This window comes from Rhododendron vialii, chromosome 4a (genome assembly GCF_030253575.1).
Source record: "Rhododendron vialii isolate Sample 1 chromosome 4a, ASM3025357v1".
Taxonomy (NCBI): Eukaryota; Viridiplantae; Streptophyta; class Magnoliopsida; order Ericales; family Ericaceae; genus Rhododendron; species Rhododendron vialii.
Window position 1 is genome coordinate 14,963,822 of NC_080560.1, and position 16,976 is coordinate 14,980,797.

At 39.1% G+C, this 16,976-nt stretch overlaps 1 protein-coding gene and 1 long non-coding RNA gene across 4 annotated transcripts; both read left to right on the plus strand.

Moving 5' to 3' along the window:
* Positions 1 to 1,514: 1,514 nt before the first annotated feature.
* Positions 1,515 to 8,077, plus strand: LOC131324644 (probable galactinol--sucrose galactosyltransferase 2). The gene is made up of 13 exons (XM_058356686.1): positions 1,515 to 1,737; positions 2,454 to 2,698; positions 2,988 to 3,078; positions 3,279 to 3,327; positions 3,407 to 3,498; positions 3,632 to 3,739; positions 4,379 to 4,501; positions 4,939 to 5,491; positions 5,814 to 5,881; positions 5,986 to 6,120; positions 6,614 to 6,831; positions 7,261 to 7,349; positions 7,446 to 8,077. The coding sequence occupies exons 1-13, from the start codon at positions 1,547 to 1,549 to the stop codon at positions 7,806 to 7,808; spliced, it is 2,325 nt and encodes a 774-aa protein (XP_058212669.1). The 5' UTR covers positions 1,515 to 1,546; the 3' UTR covers positions 7,809 to 8,077.
* A 2,483-nt stretch (positions 8,078 to 10,560) lies between these two features.
* On the plus strand, positions 10,561 to 14,557 carry LOC131322718 (uncharacterized). 3 transcript variants are annotated; one of them, XR_009198929.1, is made up of 4 exons: positions 10,561 to 13,103; positions 13,197 to 13,464; positions 13,555 to 13,617; positions 13,731 to 14,557. It is a non-coding gene; the product is annotated as an uncharacterized LOC131322718 (long non-coding RNA). The 3 variants fall into 3 exon arrangements; XR_009198930.1 differs by having other exon boundaries at positions 13,560 to 13,617; XR_009198928.1 differs by having other exon boundaries at positions 10,565 to 13,103; positions 13,563 to 13,617.
* The last annotated feature ends 2,419 nt before the right edge of the window (positions 14,558 to 16,976 follow it).

The following is a 16,976-nucleotide window of genomic DNA, read 5'->3' on the forward strand; positions in this document are numbered from 1 at the left end:
CAAATCTATGAAGCACCGACACCTCTAGAGGTCGAAGTATCGCAGTGTTGGACACGGAAACACAGCGAGGACACCTCGGGGACACGTACGGGCGTGTCCCATAATTTAATATAAATCTTTTAGGGGGACACGGCTGGAGACACTTATGGGGACACAGCAAGGGTCAAACTGTAATTTTTGAAAATTTTGGGGGTCAAACTGTAATTTTTTTTAAAATTTTGGGGCCAAATTGTAATTTTTAAAAAATTATGGGTGTCAAACTTAATTAATTAATTAATTATTTATATAAATAAATAAGCACGTGGCGTGTCTCCCGCTGTGCCCGTGTCCCCATTTTTTTAGAATTCCTGTGTTCCCGTGTCGGTGTCCGTGTCAGTGTCGGTGCATCACAAGGTGTAATGGTACGTGTTTGTGGTAAGCACTTAGTTGCAGGAACCTCCAATGTGGGTGGCGAATCCATCTCGGAAACTCGCTCCCGCGCTCCCAAGTCAGGAACCTCGCTCCCGTTGAGAAGGAACCCGCTCCCAACTAGGATAGAACCTCTTAGGCATATAAATCCCAAAAGAAACAAAAATAAAAGATACCAAGCAAGATAAAAGATAAAGTAATGATAAGATATTAGAAAAATATTAACTTAAATTTGCTCAATTAGTCAATTACATAATATAACTATAATATTACTTAGTTACTAAGGCAATCTTTGCAATTGACATGATTGACGCATAATAATATTTACCTGCATTATATATTTTCATGTATTATTCTTAAATGCTCCCAGTCCCGGAAGAGGAGCTCCTATAATTCTCCACCACCGATCCCGCTCCCGCTCCCGCCCCCGCTCCCGCTCCCGCTCCCGCCCTCGCTTTGTGTAACTAAGATATGGAGAACAGCTGGAATCACATATTAAAACTATATATATTTTTATGTTTTGCATTTTAAGTGGTAAAATAATATTTCTTTTTTGACATCTAACTACATTAAAATACATAAAAATAAATAATTTTTCCTAAACGCTCCCGACGGCGCTCCCACACTTCTATGATCATCCGCTCCCCCGCCCCCGCCCCCGCCCCCACTCCCGCTCCCGTCCCCGCTTCCCCTTCGTGCAACTAAGGGTAAGCAGGTGCAATGGTGTGTTAAATACTTGTAAGCTTATGCTAAACTAGGATGATATTGGCACAGCGCAGGATAGGCAGTAAGTACCAAATAGATGTACAAGCTTATAAGTTGTCAATTGTAACCTCCCTGCTAAGGAATAGTATGAAACAACCCTTAAAGTTTCCTCCTTAACTAATGATGCATACTGTGTTCCCTGCTGTGAATCATATACTTTGAGTAATTAATGGTTTGCACAAAATGTTAGTAGTTGCCTGATTTGTACTTCCAATAGTTTTGACAACCAAGCTCAGGTTGTTATGGTAATTGTACTTTCTTGGATCCAGCATCTGGTATAAATGCGTCGATTTGTTTTCTGGTTCCTGATTTTTTGACTATTACTTCATTTGTCGATGCAGTTTACAGTCGGCAAGTAGTAGAGTGTGCAAAGATGACGGTTACTCCTAAGATCTCCGTCAATGATGGCAACCTAGTGGTTCATGGGAAGACCATACTGAAGGGTGTGCCCGATAACATTGTTCTGACTCCGGGATCTGGTGTGGGCCTTGTCGCTGGCGCTTTCATTGGTGCCACCGCTGATGATAGCAAAAGCCTCCATGTCTTCCCCATGGGTGTACTAGAGTAAGCAATAAACTTGTTTCTATAGCCACTGTTATCTTGTGGAAATAATTTCATCTTTTAGCCCTTAGGGAATTTGCTGCTGCCGAGATATGTCATTTCGTTGTTCATTTTCTCTTTACTTACCGTAACTGTGAACTTGCGGCATCCACGACCTAAAAGTTAAAATAGGAAAAACTATGCTGGCTGACAAAAACGTCTAACCTTGCGCAAAAAATTTAGAAACCAAAAATTTATGCAAAATTTTTCGCCAGTGAATATGTGACACCAACAAAGGTATACTTGTCACGAGATTCATCACACATGTTAGGTCAAAATGATTCTTGATTGAATAATTTTAATCTGAGTTGCATATTGGTGCATGATCGTTATTCCTAGTCTCTTATATATGTGATGTATGTGATAATCAGCTACACTAAATAGATCCACAAGTGTTGGATTTTTCCTTCTCACGTTGCAAAATGTGTGTTATTGTAAACGTGATAAATCCTATCCAACACTATTAAGGACCAATCAAGATGAGTCGGATTTGTTTTGCTCTCTTGCTAGATTACTGTGTCACTGCATGTTTTCACTTCATATACTATGGAATCCATGACATCTGCTTGAGTCAGTGTGTTATAGTTGAGTCAATTTTGGCTTGAGGTGGTCATTCAGTTTGTGTGAACGAGGAACACATTTTTCAGATTTTTTTTTTTTTAATTACTTCTCTGTAACAGGGGTCTCCGATTCATGTGTTGTTTCCGCTTCAAGCTATGGTGGATGACTCAGAGGATGGGGACATGTGGGAAGGATATTCCTCTTGAAACACAATTCCTGCTTGTGGAGAGCAAAGAGACCAATGAGGAGGAGCATGATGATTCCCCAACCATATATACTGTCTTCCTTCCTCTTCTTGAAGGCCAGTTCCGTGCTGTTCTCCAGGGAAACGAGAAGAATGAACTTGAGATTTGCCTTGAGAGTGGTGAGTAGATCATGGCCATCAAACGTAAATGGTGTAATTCTTAAGGCATGTCTTCCATTAAGCCAGTCCCATCCCGGCTATCAGTAACGAAGAACCGTGCAATACGGTGGGGTGGAGCTGTTGTTAATGCGTACACAACCACGTTGGAGAAATGAATCAATCACACTTCCATTCGAATGAATCAAACTAATGGAGATTATAGACCTTTCGGGAAAGAAAAAGTAGAAACAACTGAGTTCCTAGAGAACCGAAACGACATTGTGTTTTGTTGGTGTGATTCTATTTGCAGGGGATAGTGCTGTTGAAACCAACCAAGGACTTTACCTTGTCTATATGCACGCTGGGACCAACCCCTTTGAGGTCATCTACCAGTCTGTAAAGTAAGTTTTCTCCCTTTAATGTTTTTTCTTTTCATGGTCTGGTTTCATTGAGCAACAAGGATTTGTTGGTTTCTTGAAAAAATCTGAAACCTAGACTAGCCTTTATGTTCAATCAACTGTTTACCTTTGCACTGTTAAAACTTCTTTTATGCGTGAATACTTTACCCTATTTACTCAGTAATGCTTTTGTCATGAAACAGAGCTGTGGAAAAGCACATGCAAACTTTACGCCATCGTGAGGAAAAGAAGGTGAGGATGTCTACACGTAAAACTATGGGGTTTTGTATTTCGAAATGGATTATGTGATCTTTGTGGTGTTTGTATGTAGTTGCCTTCTTTCGTAGACTGGTTTGGCTGGTGCACATGGGATGCTTTTTATACGGATGTCACAGCCGAGGGTGTTGAGGAAGGCCTTAAAAGGTAAGATTTTGAATCATGCCGAACTACTTTAGATTTCAATTATGGAAGGATGAGGTCCTTGAGGTTCTTTTGAATCTTGGAGTAATTATTTGTATATCCTAGATACTTAGGTATTCTATGACTATTATTGCAGCTTGGCAGAGGGAGGTACTCCTCCACGGTTCCTTATCATAGATGATGGTTGGCAACAGATTGGCGCTGAAGCAAAGGACAGCAATTGTGTTGTGCAAGAAGGAGCACAGTAAGATACTTCCACTCTTGCTCTCCCTTGATAGGTTACGGTTACATCGTGGTGTGCTGAGTTGTGGTTTTAGTTCTGGTAGCTAGAGATTCAGATGACTCCCTATGTGAAAAAGATTACAGAGGTTTCGAGAGGGATGGGGGCCCAAAAACAAAAGGAATAGTTCTATTAGTATGTCATATGGGAGGGTGTGCCCTGTTTTGGGAAAAAAGCTGGTTTGGTTAATGTTGTACACTGATCAAAGATCTAAGTAGGAGTTCTGAAATCTGTACCCAAGGATAATGGGCTTGATTGTGTCATTCGTAAAGCAAATGAAAACGGGAAGAGGATTATAGTGCATCTAAGTCAGCTTTCTTTGATAATGCTGGCTATTTGATTTCATCCAGATATGACACTATTCCATTCGATACTATACGAGGCATTGCAAAGTTAGGGTGTGTGGAAAATTGTGCTAGAGTTGGCATGGATAAGTCATGGTGCAAGAGTGTTAGCTTATGATTGAACAAACTAACTCACCAATGATAAAAAAGTCTTTATCTGATATATGTATTTTTGCTGACTCGCTGCAATGCTTCCAGTTTTAGCATGCAAGGCATGCAAGCTAACAGGTAGTTGTCTGTCACAAAATTGATCTTGCAGGTTTGCTAACAGACTGACGGGAATAAAAGAGAATGAGAAATTCCAAAAGAATGGAAAGAGCAATGACCAGGTCCCGGGCCTAAAAATCGTCGTCGATGAAGCCAAGCAACGCCACAATGTGAAGTAAGTGGCCAAATTTAGTGCTGCTTGTAATCTTCTTGTTTTTTTGTTCCCCACTCTTCCTCCTGAGTTGCTTGTGATTAGCTGCAAACCTTTCTTTCATTTGTGTCCCTTGTTGTAAAATGAAAGCTACCATTTTTAGAATCTAGGGACTAATTGTTTGGTTGCATTTTTTAATTTTCTTGGTCAAATTTGGTTTAATTTCATTTTAACCATTTGTTGATTCTGTCAGTACATAACAACACATGTTGCATACTATTTGGTAAATTTTTAGTTTAAATTCCGCAAAAGTTGTGTTGTTGCAATGTCAATGGTTTCTCATCACAAGTAAGAAATGGGGGGAAAAAAACTGTTAGAAGAACATCTGCACACATTGTTCGAGGGAAGTATTCCAATTTGCACTTACAAATCCCCTATTGTTTCTTTTGTAACTGTCACAGGAACGTCTATGTATGGCATGCTTTAGCCGGTTACTGGGGAGGGGTTAAGCCTGCCGCTGCTGGGATGGAGCACTACGATACCGCTTTGGCTTATCCAGTTCAATCTCCTGGTGTACTAGGCAACCAACCAGACATAGTCATGGACAGTCTCGCAGTGCATGGACTCGGTCTAGTGCACCCTAAGAAGGTTTTCAACTTCTACAATGAACTTCATGCCTACCTAGCCTCTTGTGGAGTCGATGGAGTAAAGGTCGATGTCCAGAACATCATTGAAACCCTAGGGGCAGGCCATGGTGGCAGGGTTTCTCTAACCCGGGCCTATCATCAGGCCCTTGAGGCCTCTATCGCACGGAATTTCCCGGATAATGGTTGCATTGCTTGTATGTGTCATAATACTGATGGGCTGTACAGTGCCAAGCAGACTGCTATAGTAAGAGCTTCTGACGATTTCTACCCTCGTGATCCTGCTTCCCACACTATCCACATCTCTTCAGTTGCGTACAATTCCCTATTCCTTGGAGAGTTTATGCAACCTGATTGGGACATGTTCCATGTAAGTATAGCAGGCTTAATAGTTACAACTTCATTCAGTTAGTCTCTAGGTTATATATGGAACTTCCTGAACAGATAGGGAAGAACTAACTTCAATGCATTCATATGCTTGGTTCCCTGTTGGGAGTGAGGAGAAAATTCAACAAAAATCAAGCGGAAAGCTATTTTATTATCCACGCTTCCCATTTTTCCCTTTTCTTTATTGGTCATTTCATTAAAGCCAAAGAAGGGGAAGATAATTCCCTTTTCATTTTCCTTTCGTTGTTTTTCCTTTTTTTTTGAGAAACCAAACATTGACCAGTGCATCTTTTTTTTCCCCCCAGAGTCTGCATCCTGCTGCAGATTACCATGCTGCTGCTCGGTCAGTTGGAGGTTGCCCAATTTATGTCAGGTATTTTCATGAGTTTGTCATACTTTGTTTCCTTTCAAAGCTTATATTATGTGAGCCAGTGGTTATGATCTGATGACATATGTAACCTGTTGATTATTGGTTAGTGACAAGCCTGGGAATCACAACTTTGAGCTTTTAAAGAAGATTGTCCTTCCTGATGGATCGGTTCTTCGATCCCAATTACCGGGCAGGCCTACCCGTGACTGCCTTTTTGTTGATCCAGCAAGAGATGGAATCAGGTTTAGATTTCTTAACCATGCTTCTATAATACTTGTTCATCATGTCATTTGCTATATATGTTACATGGTCACCGACTCACTGACGTTGGGTGTTGGCACGTATCTAAATCAGATTCTATCTAATTCTTGTTTCCTCGCACCATCTTTTATGTTGTGAGATATTTAATATGTACAAGGTGTTGTGGACCATTTCACAAATAATACTTGTTTTATGCACAAGTTGATGGTTAACTTGAATGCCAAGTGACGACTATCCGACACGGGTACTTAAATCATTTAGAAGAGTCTATATACCTTAAGAGAGTTTGTAAAACTAACGTTGCATTAAAAAGGTGGATATTGTCGATTCCAAAGACCTGTAGGTCAAGTGGGATCACTTCAACAGTCTCATAGGAGAGGTTGGAGGTCCAAACCTTTAGCCACTTTCCTTGTGTGTATGATGTCATACTCTTGTACAAAATGAAGAAATGATTTAATTGTCCCTGTTCTGCAGCTTGCTTAAAATTTGGAATGTGAACAAATGCACGGGTGTGGTTGGTGTGTTCAACTGCCAAGGTGCTGGTTGGTGCAAGGTTGTGAAGTCGACCCGTATCCATGATACATCTCCCGGTACCCTCACTGGTTCCGTGCAAGCCACTGATGTTGATGCCCTCGCTCGAGTTGCAGGGCCAGATTGGAATGGGGAAACTGTGGTTTACGCCCATAAATCAGGTAACATTACTCTTTAAATTGCTTATTTTCATATGGTTAGCATGTGCATTTGTCAAGTGTTGTCTACATTTTTTGTTCACTGTTCCCATTTTCCGGACGAACAGAAAAACTTGTTTGGGAAACATGCCCTTAAACCTGAAGATGGTGTTGAAGTTTCAGTAATTTATTGTTCACACAAAACTGAAGACAATATGCAAACTATATATGACTATTGATACTTGGCATCCTCCTTATTGATTGTTCGAGTATAAAGTTTTTAACTTCTTAAGATCTGACTCTCTTTTTTTTCTCAAACTTGGGCGTGACAATTGTGACTGATTTATTGGATGCTCAACTTTGAAGTATCTAATTATGACCTAAACTCGTGATGTTAATTTATTGGAATATCAAAAATATTTTCTCAAGCTTACAATGTGCTGTGGATTTCAGGGGAGGTAATCCGGCTACCAAAAGGTGCTTCACTGCCGGTGACACTCAAAGTTCTTGAATATGAACTCTACCACTTCTGCCCTCTAAAGGTGGGTCTTTTAACAAATTTGTTTCATTACATTTGGTTCCCCTTATGCATTCATTGGAATAGAAACATAACTCCATTCCATCAATCTATTGCACAGGAAATCGCTGCCAACATTTCTTTTGCACCAATAGGCCTGCTAAACATGTTCAACTCCGGTGGGGCTGTGGAGCAGTTTGAAGTCCATTTGGCCTCCGACAAGAAACCCGAGCACTTTGATGGTGAGGTTCATTCTGAGCTGTCCACTTCTCTCAGCAGAAACCGATCTCCAACTGCGACAATATCACTCAAAGCGAGGGGATGTGGCCGTTTCGGTGCTTACTCTTCCCAAGTCCCACTGAAATGCAAAGTGGGCAATAATGATGTGGATTTCGAGTACGAACCTGCTACTGGGTTACTGACCTTTGCGATCCCGGTCCCTGAAGAGGAGATGTATAAATGGCCAATTGAAATCCAAGTTTAAGTAGTTTCTTCTAGGGTAGGAGGGGGAATAAATTAGCATTCTATTTGTGTCACCAATGTCAAAGGGGGGCATTTTCAATCCTGTATTTGTGTATTTGGGTATTTTCAAGCATGTATTAGTTTTGTTAGGGTGATGGGTGATTCTGGTTTGTCGGTAGGCGCATTTTGTGTTGTAGGGAGGGGGTGAGGGGGATTTCTCGTTGTTGCGTCTCTGTAATAAAGCTACATGCTGGTTTCTTAATTAATGTTAACTTGATGTTTTTTTGTCAATCTATGATTTTTCTTTTTTAAGTGGATGGAGATTTTTCCTCTAACTTTTTAACACTGACAAGGGAGAAATATTTTTTTCACGTCTATGATTTGTTTTGAAATATTTTGAGGGAGAAAACATTAGAAACTAAGAAATAAAATATGGAAGAGAGAGAACAGATAACAGAGAGGAAATTATACGAAGAGCCCTTTTCCTCTCACCTTCCCCCGGTTCTGATTCACGGAAGGGTCAACGCGAGAATCTGACTTTAAAGCAATCTTTGGAGTTTTCCCTTTTCGAACTGTTCTTACAAGAAAATAGGATTTCATATTGAGATCCAAATAAACGCTATTAGGATGGGAAAATAGGATTTCCCTTTTATCCAAACGGTTCTTGTTCCACAACACGCATCCACCTTAATTTCTTATTGTTGTAAGATACCATGAAGTCTAATGAAGAACATGAAACTGTTCCTCTCTCTATTGCCTGCCTGTGAAATTGTTACGATCCCAATGTCCCATATCGGCTAAGTATGAGCTTGACCATGTGCATATAAGCTCAACTCTTGGGCACCCTTCTCTTGTAAGCCGGTTTTCAATGGTGAGTTCTATCCAATAATTTGTATCATCTGTGAAATCGATAAATTTGAAATGAATATTGCATGATCATAAATTGAATAGACAAAAGCTAAATCCTCGTTTGTTTTGGCGGAAGTAATAGGGAAGATATATGTTCACAGGATATAACCCACCAGATTAATTATGGTCGGAGTTATATTGGTATTGTATATTTCATACTTGTGGTATTTTATATCCTAATGCATATTTAATCTGAATCGTAAACTTAATTTTATTTGGGTTTAAGAAGAGGGATCCAAATCCTCTGTGAGGATTTTCCTACGAGGGTGGGCTTTGACAATATTCAGTACGTGTCGTGATTGGTAGGGGTCCACAATGATATGGTCAAAAATAGATAACCAAAAGTTGCCACATCATTTTTTTGATTATTCATTTAAGAGATTGCTAAGCTTACCAATGTTGAGGTTCACAGTGGTCGCTTCTAGTCCATAACCAAAATAAGGGGTCCACTGCCTAAAATTGGTTATCCAAAGCTTAAAAATGTTTTTGATTATTGAAAAATGTTGCTAGTTTTGGTTATCCAAAGCCAAAAATTTGATTATTTCTAAGGATGTTGTAAAGTTTGATTATACCATTGTAAGCCATCTTTTGCACAAACATTGTTAACTTTAAAAATAATTGACTTTTGATTGTACCACTATGGATGGCTTTAGAGCATCCACAATGTAATAATCAAAACAAAAGAGTTGCTAAAATTAGCAATGTGTGCTAAAAAAAGTGCTCACAATGCAATAATCAAACTTAGCAACCTCTTAGCAACTCATTAAATTTTGGCCTTTGGATAATAAAAACTAGCAACATTTTGCCAATAACCAAATTTAATGGTCCCCACATTTTCTCAATCAAGTACAACTATTATGGGAAAGTGAAACTCACTCTCCACTTTGGCAAGTGGTTGTGCATTTAACAATACTAGTGCTAACCCGTGCCTACGGCACTACGCATCCTGGTTTGGAAGGGGATATCAGTTGTGTGATTTAAGTGAAAACCATGGGCACTTAACCAGGAAGTGGAATAATGTGCTACAGCCTTTGGATCAAATGAATCTAAATCGTTCCAATAACTTGCCCCCACACCCTTTTGTTTTATAATATTAATAGAGATTGATCACTCTATGAATTTTAATAAATGCTCTCCACTTTCACTTATTTTACTAGAATGTCATTTAATGTAAACCATTAGATTCAGAAAGAAAAAATTGACCGTTAGATTTGAATTTTTGCCAGCTCATTTTAATCACGAGCTAAAAATAAAAAATATGGGACTTGACATTGCTAATTTTAACAATCTCTAAATAAATAATCAAAATCTGATGTGACAAATTTTAATTATTCACTTTTGATTATTATATTGTGGATGCCCTAAGAGTATAATTTTTTTGGGATAAAAGTTTGATTTGGTATGGAGCCGTCCGTCCAGTCATAAGCCCGTCTTTTACTTAAATCCAATCCATTTACCACCATCATTGCCAACGTCCGCCACCAAAATCCCAGTTGCCTCCATCACCAGGTCGCTGTCGTCGTTGTCGTCGACATTGACCCACCTTCGCCGCTTGATATAGCCATACACACTCACTCTCTCTCTCTGTAAACTCTAGATTTGGCAACCACCGCCGCCTACCACAAAAAATATAGCTACTTAAAATTTGGTGAAGGATTTGGTTGTCATCTAATTTTTGTGAAAAAGTCGAGTAAAAAACTCATTTTGGTATGACATTTGGTGAAAGAGTGGAGTTGTGTTTTGGGTATTTTTACTCAAATTTAGATTTCGGTATGGACCGGTGATGGTCCAATAAACCAAACTCAAAATAACATTTATCTAAAAAAAAATCCTCCAACAATGGGACCCCCAATTATGAAACCCTTCCATTGCAATTTTAGGAAGGTGAAGTGACCAAAAGAAAGTTAGGACCGCCACTGACCACCACTATAAAATCACCCAAGAGGATGGCAATTACGATGCGATTCATCCATTTCCTCAGCTGCGGCGGGATGTCCGAGTTATCGATTGATATTGTTTTTCACATCCGATCGAAGGAGAATTACAATCCTGACAAATACGTCTGCCACGGCGTCTCTGTAACAACTCCCCCAGCAAACCTACCCTCCACAACCGTTTTATGTATGGCAACATAAAACCAAACCAAAAGATACCCTTATCCACCGAGTCCTACGTACATACACACAAACATATATATGCATATCGTTAAACTTTTTTCATGGGGATTTCCATTTTCCTGCTTAGAGCGCGTCTCGTTTGTCAGGGTTGTGATTCTCCCTCGGTCGCGTGGAAATGATACCAGCTGCTGATTCGATCTGAACGGAAACTGATCGGCGGTTAAAGCCGGCAACTTCCGGTTGAGTTGGCGAAATCGGTTAGGGTTTGTTTATGTCGTCTTCCTATCTGAAAATCCTGACCTAATTTTCTGGTACCTCAATTTTGAACCTGTGTAATGCTACTTTTTTTATGTCTGAGGTACCTCGTTTTTTATGTGTGATTCTTTCCTCATCTCTCCTATATATGAACTACTTCAATGTTCATAGTGAACAATACATGGTTCGATTCATGAACTTGCTTGTGGCAGGATTAAATTGTTGGCTTCTGTCGAGATCTAGATGCACATAATGTTAGCGACAGAGCTTTTTTCGGTTTCTTCATTGTCATCTATATGACTATATCTTTCGATTTTCTTCATAATCTATGGGGGCCAATCCCTAGGGCTGCGAATGAATCGAGCCGTTCGTGAATTGTTCGAGCCTCGACTCGTTGAAGGCTCGTTCGAGTTCAATTCGTTTACTGAACGAACTATTCGGCTCAATTACGCTTGCGAACTTGGAGTATATAGATATCATGAGAATTTTATATATAAACTTGAATATGTATTAACTTATATAACTTGTGAATGTATAAACTGATATGGTTGTATTTATGTATATCTTCTTTTCATATGATCTATGTATGAACTTTTTTACATACGTAATAAATTTTATTTGCAGCTCTAGACTTATATGTGAGCATAAGTACCTTATATTTTTGGCTCGTCAAAGCTTGTGACCAAGTTCAAATTGGACTCAAACTTAGGCAAGCTCGAGCTCGTTACATTTTCATCGAGGGCCTAAGTCAAGCTCGTTACATTTTTTTTGAGTTCAAGCTTGAGTTAGAGTTCGCTGAAAACTTAACGAACAAATCTGGACATTCTTATATTCGTCTCCGTTCGGCTTGTTTACAGCCCTATGGGCAATCCCCCATTCCACTAGCGGGGGCCTAATCACTAGCTGTATGTTTTATGAATGATTTTGTTTCAACTTTTCACTTTGCAGAAGGGTATATGATTAAATTTGGTAGTGTTATACTTCTATTAAAAAGGAAGGTGTACGTTAGGTTTCCCGGCCTTTTCTTTTTTCGATTTCAATGCGCCTTTGGTGCGTCCAGCTCTTCTGCCTAGTGTGGAAATTGTGAAGTTGATAATAGAGTTCTTCAAGCATAATGGCTTTTAGGATTTTGATCCTAGAAAGCAGTAATCCCTTTTCAGTTATCCTAAATTCCTAACACCCAATTTCGGAAAATTTATCTTGACAGTCCTCTAGCACACACTATAAACATGCTAGCAGATTTATAGGAGAGCGGTTATATATTCTATGCTTTTTGAGACGCGGAAGTAGATGGATGTGGCATAAGAGTTGGAAGTTGAGGGATGCTTGGTCGAAAAGAGAGCATGTTGAGGTTTAATTAAGTTCCAAGTTCTAGACCTTATTGGTTGGCACTTGGCAGGAGGGAGGAAATTGACAAGTAATACAGATCCAGCATTGATATTCTGGAGGAGACATACTGAGCTAGTCCTAACTCCCATGTGAGGTTACGTTCTTGACTACATCTCTCAACTTAGGATTAGTATGGATTGCCCAGGAAGGTAGGATTCATGATGATGTAATGGGACTCTTCATCTGCATGCAGATAGAGATGCTTAGTCCAATTTCCTGCATCTCAATTTCTTCTTTGAATTGGTCGTCTAGTCCACTGGTAAGGCCTTACATAACAGTTCACCTGGTTGGGGAACTAAATGAAGTTGTCAAAGAAACGGCCAATTTCTAACTTAAGGGGAACTGCTGGGATTAAAGTGGAAAACCACTTTCGTATTTTGGTAGGGGAGTTGGATGCTCAGTTTTGGTAAAAGAGGATAGAAGGGCCTCATTGGCTTATGTTCTGATTTTATTTGATGAACTGTAGCAGTAGAACCTTATGTGGTTTCTTTCTCTTGCTGATTTATTTTAGTATGTTTGAGATTTCTTTAGGTCCAACTGGTTTGATGTAGTATTACACAAAGCAGCTGTATGCTGTTAAAATGCTATACTATCCACCTCTAGTCAAAGGTAGGGGATGCATATACAAAACATTTTAATGTCTAATCGTATCCTGTGGCATTGGAAATAATATTCTATATTGGATTTTTTATTGCTTTTGCTGTCAAATTGCCGATTATACTCTTACACATTGTTACCAGATATTCCTTGCATTTTCCATCCTAAAACGAATGCAAGATCCATAATGAGGTGTTTGAACAGGGAGAAGCTGGCATGCCATCCTCAGTGATGGTTTGAGAGCCTTGCACGGTGAACTGATGCATTGTTGCGGCAAATGAACCCACGAATGAAGTATCCAATTTTGGTGGTCAGCACGTGAATCCTCGGCTCCCCTGCAAGTTGGAGTCCCTATCAATCAATCCATGAAGGGTCTGAAGAGGCCATTAAAGCAGCCGCTATGGTACGCTGGTGAGTGCTCCAGTTGACCCTTGGCATCTCTTATAAAACCTTTCTTGCCATCTCATCCATATTCCTTTGAATGCTTCGTTTAATTTGAAGCGAAGCAGTTGACAAGAAGAATTGGTGATATAGCATGAGGTTCTTCTGCCTGAGAGCTGCGAGGTACCTTAACATTGTAATACGATTAAAAACATGTAAAGAACTTTTTGGTAGTACTAGACAAGAACTTCACATGGTAATTCATGAGGGTTTTTTTTTTTCCTCCTGATAACTAGATGTCTGGAGCAGCTTGTGTGCACATTGACTAATCCTCGACTATTTAATGGTATACATAAATAGTTTTTTACAAGAGAATTTCACATTCGCTTCTTTGCTTTTAATTTTCTCTCTAAAATTGATCCACGCCTATTTCTCCCAACCGCTAATAAGCAGAAGAGATCAGACGTTGTCATTGAGATCATAGGGCACCTTTTAACCTCAACTGGTTGGTATGGTGGTCTAGGCTTGGAACTTAGGAGTTTGTTTCATCCTAAGGTTTCATATTCAAAATCTCCCAGGTGTTATTAACTTTTTTGGAGCCGGTCTATACAGAGTTTTGTTTTGTCTTTAAATGGGCCTGCGCGAGTGGATGGTGAGATTGATTTTTCATGATTAGTCGAGTTATGGGCAAGCTAACTAGGACACATGATTATCAAAAAGGAGATCAAAGGTTGTCTGTCCCACATCGGGGAAAAAAGTAAAGTAAAGATATTATATACGAAAACGCGACCAGCTACTGTATAACTTGAGATTAACCTTTTGAACCACGTGGTCAGGCTAAAGGTTAGCAGGTCAGCTGGCGCAGGTCGTTACAGTTGGTATCAGAGCACAACCTCGGTCTACATGATGGGGGCCACCTCTAAAATCTAGTATGAGTACACAAATGTGTTGTACAGAGATAAGTGCCACACCATGGACTAGGGAAGGTTGCTGGGAGATTGTGAGACCTCATGTCCCACATCGGTGGGCAACGTTGAAAAAGCAATGATATATAACAAATTTTGGCTAGTTACTGTATAATTTGATGTTAACTTTTTGAGTCAGGTGGTTAGGGTAAGGTTTAGCATGACACCTTATTATCAGAAAAGGTCAAAGGTCATCCTTGATATCTCATTCTTCTCCTCAATGTCTGCTTAAGATAAATACAAACACCGAAATATAGGTAACAGTTCAACTTTTCTCTAATCCGTTTGATAACGGTAATAGATAGTTGGGATTCGTAAGAAGATGAGATTAGGATTGGGATTGGTAATGAGAAGGGATTGGTGATGAGTATGTTTGTTTGAGATGAGATTAGATGATGAGATTATTAATATCATATTTGTTTCACATGAGATAGGATTGGATTGATAGTAGGGCTGCTCAAAAAATCTAGTGAACCATGAAACCGGTCTGAACCGAACCGATCCGTACATTTTGGATTTTGTCCGTGGATTACTGGTCCGGACATGGATTAAAAAATTAGAAAACCGTGACTCGCGGTTCGGCCCACGGATTTTCATTATGAAACCATGGATTAACCGAACCGGACTGTGAGATATTTATTTTATATAAATAATATATATATATATATGTGTGTGTGTGTGTGTGTGTGTGTGTGTGTGTGTATTTATATAATAAATTGTTAGTAATGTTAACACTTTTTTCCACCAATTTTAGTATTTTATCTTAATAATGAGATAGAATGTATGTACATAAAATATAAGGAGTAAATTGTAGTTTTTTCGTATAAATTACGGGTAACCCTAGTTGAGTTTTAATAGTTTGTTTCTTTTCCGATTATTTTATGTTATGTAATGTACTATAATGATACAATTCTACTAGTGTTTTAGATTCTTTTGAATTTGATTTCTAAAGTAAGCTTTTGGTAGTTTATGTAACAAGTATTTTCTGGTGGTGTTAAACTTAATTCTGAATGTAACCTTCTTCCCTTTTATTGTGGGATATATGTTTGAGCTTTATTTTTGCTAAAATCCGTGGACAAAACCGTAACCGATCTGCGAGTCACGGATTGGATTGGAACCGGACCGTAGGACTTTTGATCCGGACACGGATTTCATTTTGTAAAAACCGTGACTAGCGGTTCGGTCCTCGGATTCCTAGAAATCCGAACCGAACCGGACCGCGAGCAGCCCTAATTGATAGTATACATTTCCGTTTTTGCCCTTATGCAAAACTGATTTAATTTTTGGATGGATATTTTTTGGATCAAACCAATTTTTCAGAAAATAATCAAAAAATGAAAAAAAAAATACTTTTGAAAAAAGAGATAAAACAAGGCTATAAGCTGCAGGTATTTTGGTCATTAGATGATTTAAGCAAGGCTATCTTTGTCTTTTCACATTGGAGGAGTATGGACTGGACTACCAATCCCATGTCCAAGAGAGGATTCCCAATACCCCCAATGACAGGATTGCTAGTCCCTTGGGCTCCCCAATCCCGACCTCAAATGTGCAAACAAACAAGGTACTGTGAGACCCATGGGATTCATACTCCCAACCCAACCCCCAATCAGGTTATCAAACGGGCCCTAAAGCCGCCAGGAGTACTAGAAACTCGGGTCCAGTGACTCCTGTCCTAACTCTTTGTTTGAATTCAATAATCTGAGTAAAATAATCTTTAATCCAATCCCACTCCATAACTCAAATTCATGCCAAATTCAGTTGGACTCAAACGTTTCCTTGAGTAATTATTCAATGATCTTGGAACACAACGTTGCCTACATTGTTTTCTAACCGTTTACATTGCGACAAATCATGCGGTAGAGATATTATTGTTTATTTTTGTTGGATGGTCAAGGTAAGGAGTAACCCAAATTGTGTGGTGATATTCTTTTATTTGTGGGGAGTAGCATACAGCAATGTCACATGATACTCCTAGAGTATCTAACAATTGATCTATTTGAGGCCCGGCCCTGAGATTTTCGAAGCCCTAGGTGATGTTAGAAAATGGGGTCTCCCATCTTTTCTATATAAATTAACTAGCACATGCCCGCGGCTTGAGCAATCAGCAAATGCAAATCATTACGTGCTTGCATATGCAATATCTCAACCTCAATCCAACAATTTCAACTCTGCGAAAAACAATAACTCTAGCATATTCTTCAGCATTTACGCTCAATAATAAGATAGGAAGTAATAATCAGCAACTCTCAATTGTTAATTGATGAAAACTAACTTAACAGATTAGGAAACCTTTGCTTTGGAGATGAAACACCAACAAAATCGATAACTCCAAATTAAAGTTTCAAAAAAAAGAAAGTAGAAATCATCATTCATGGAATAAGAAACCCTTGGTTCACATATGAAATACAAATCAAACCCGACAACTCCCAATTAAAGTTTCAGAAAATCTAGAGACCAATGTCCAATTAACAAAGTATACCCAAAAAGTAAGAAGAAAGTTAATGATCAAAATCAAAATATGTTATTTTTGGACTAATAGGTTGAATGGTGCAATATTGTTTCCGCTCCTAAATACAA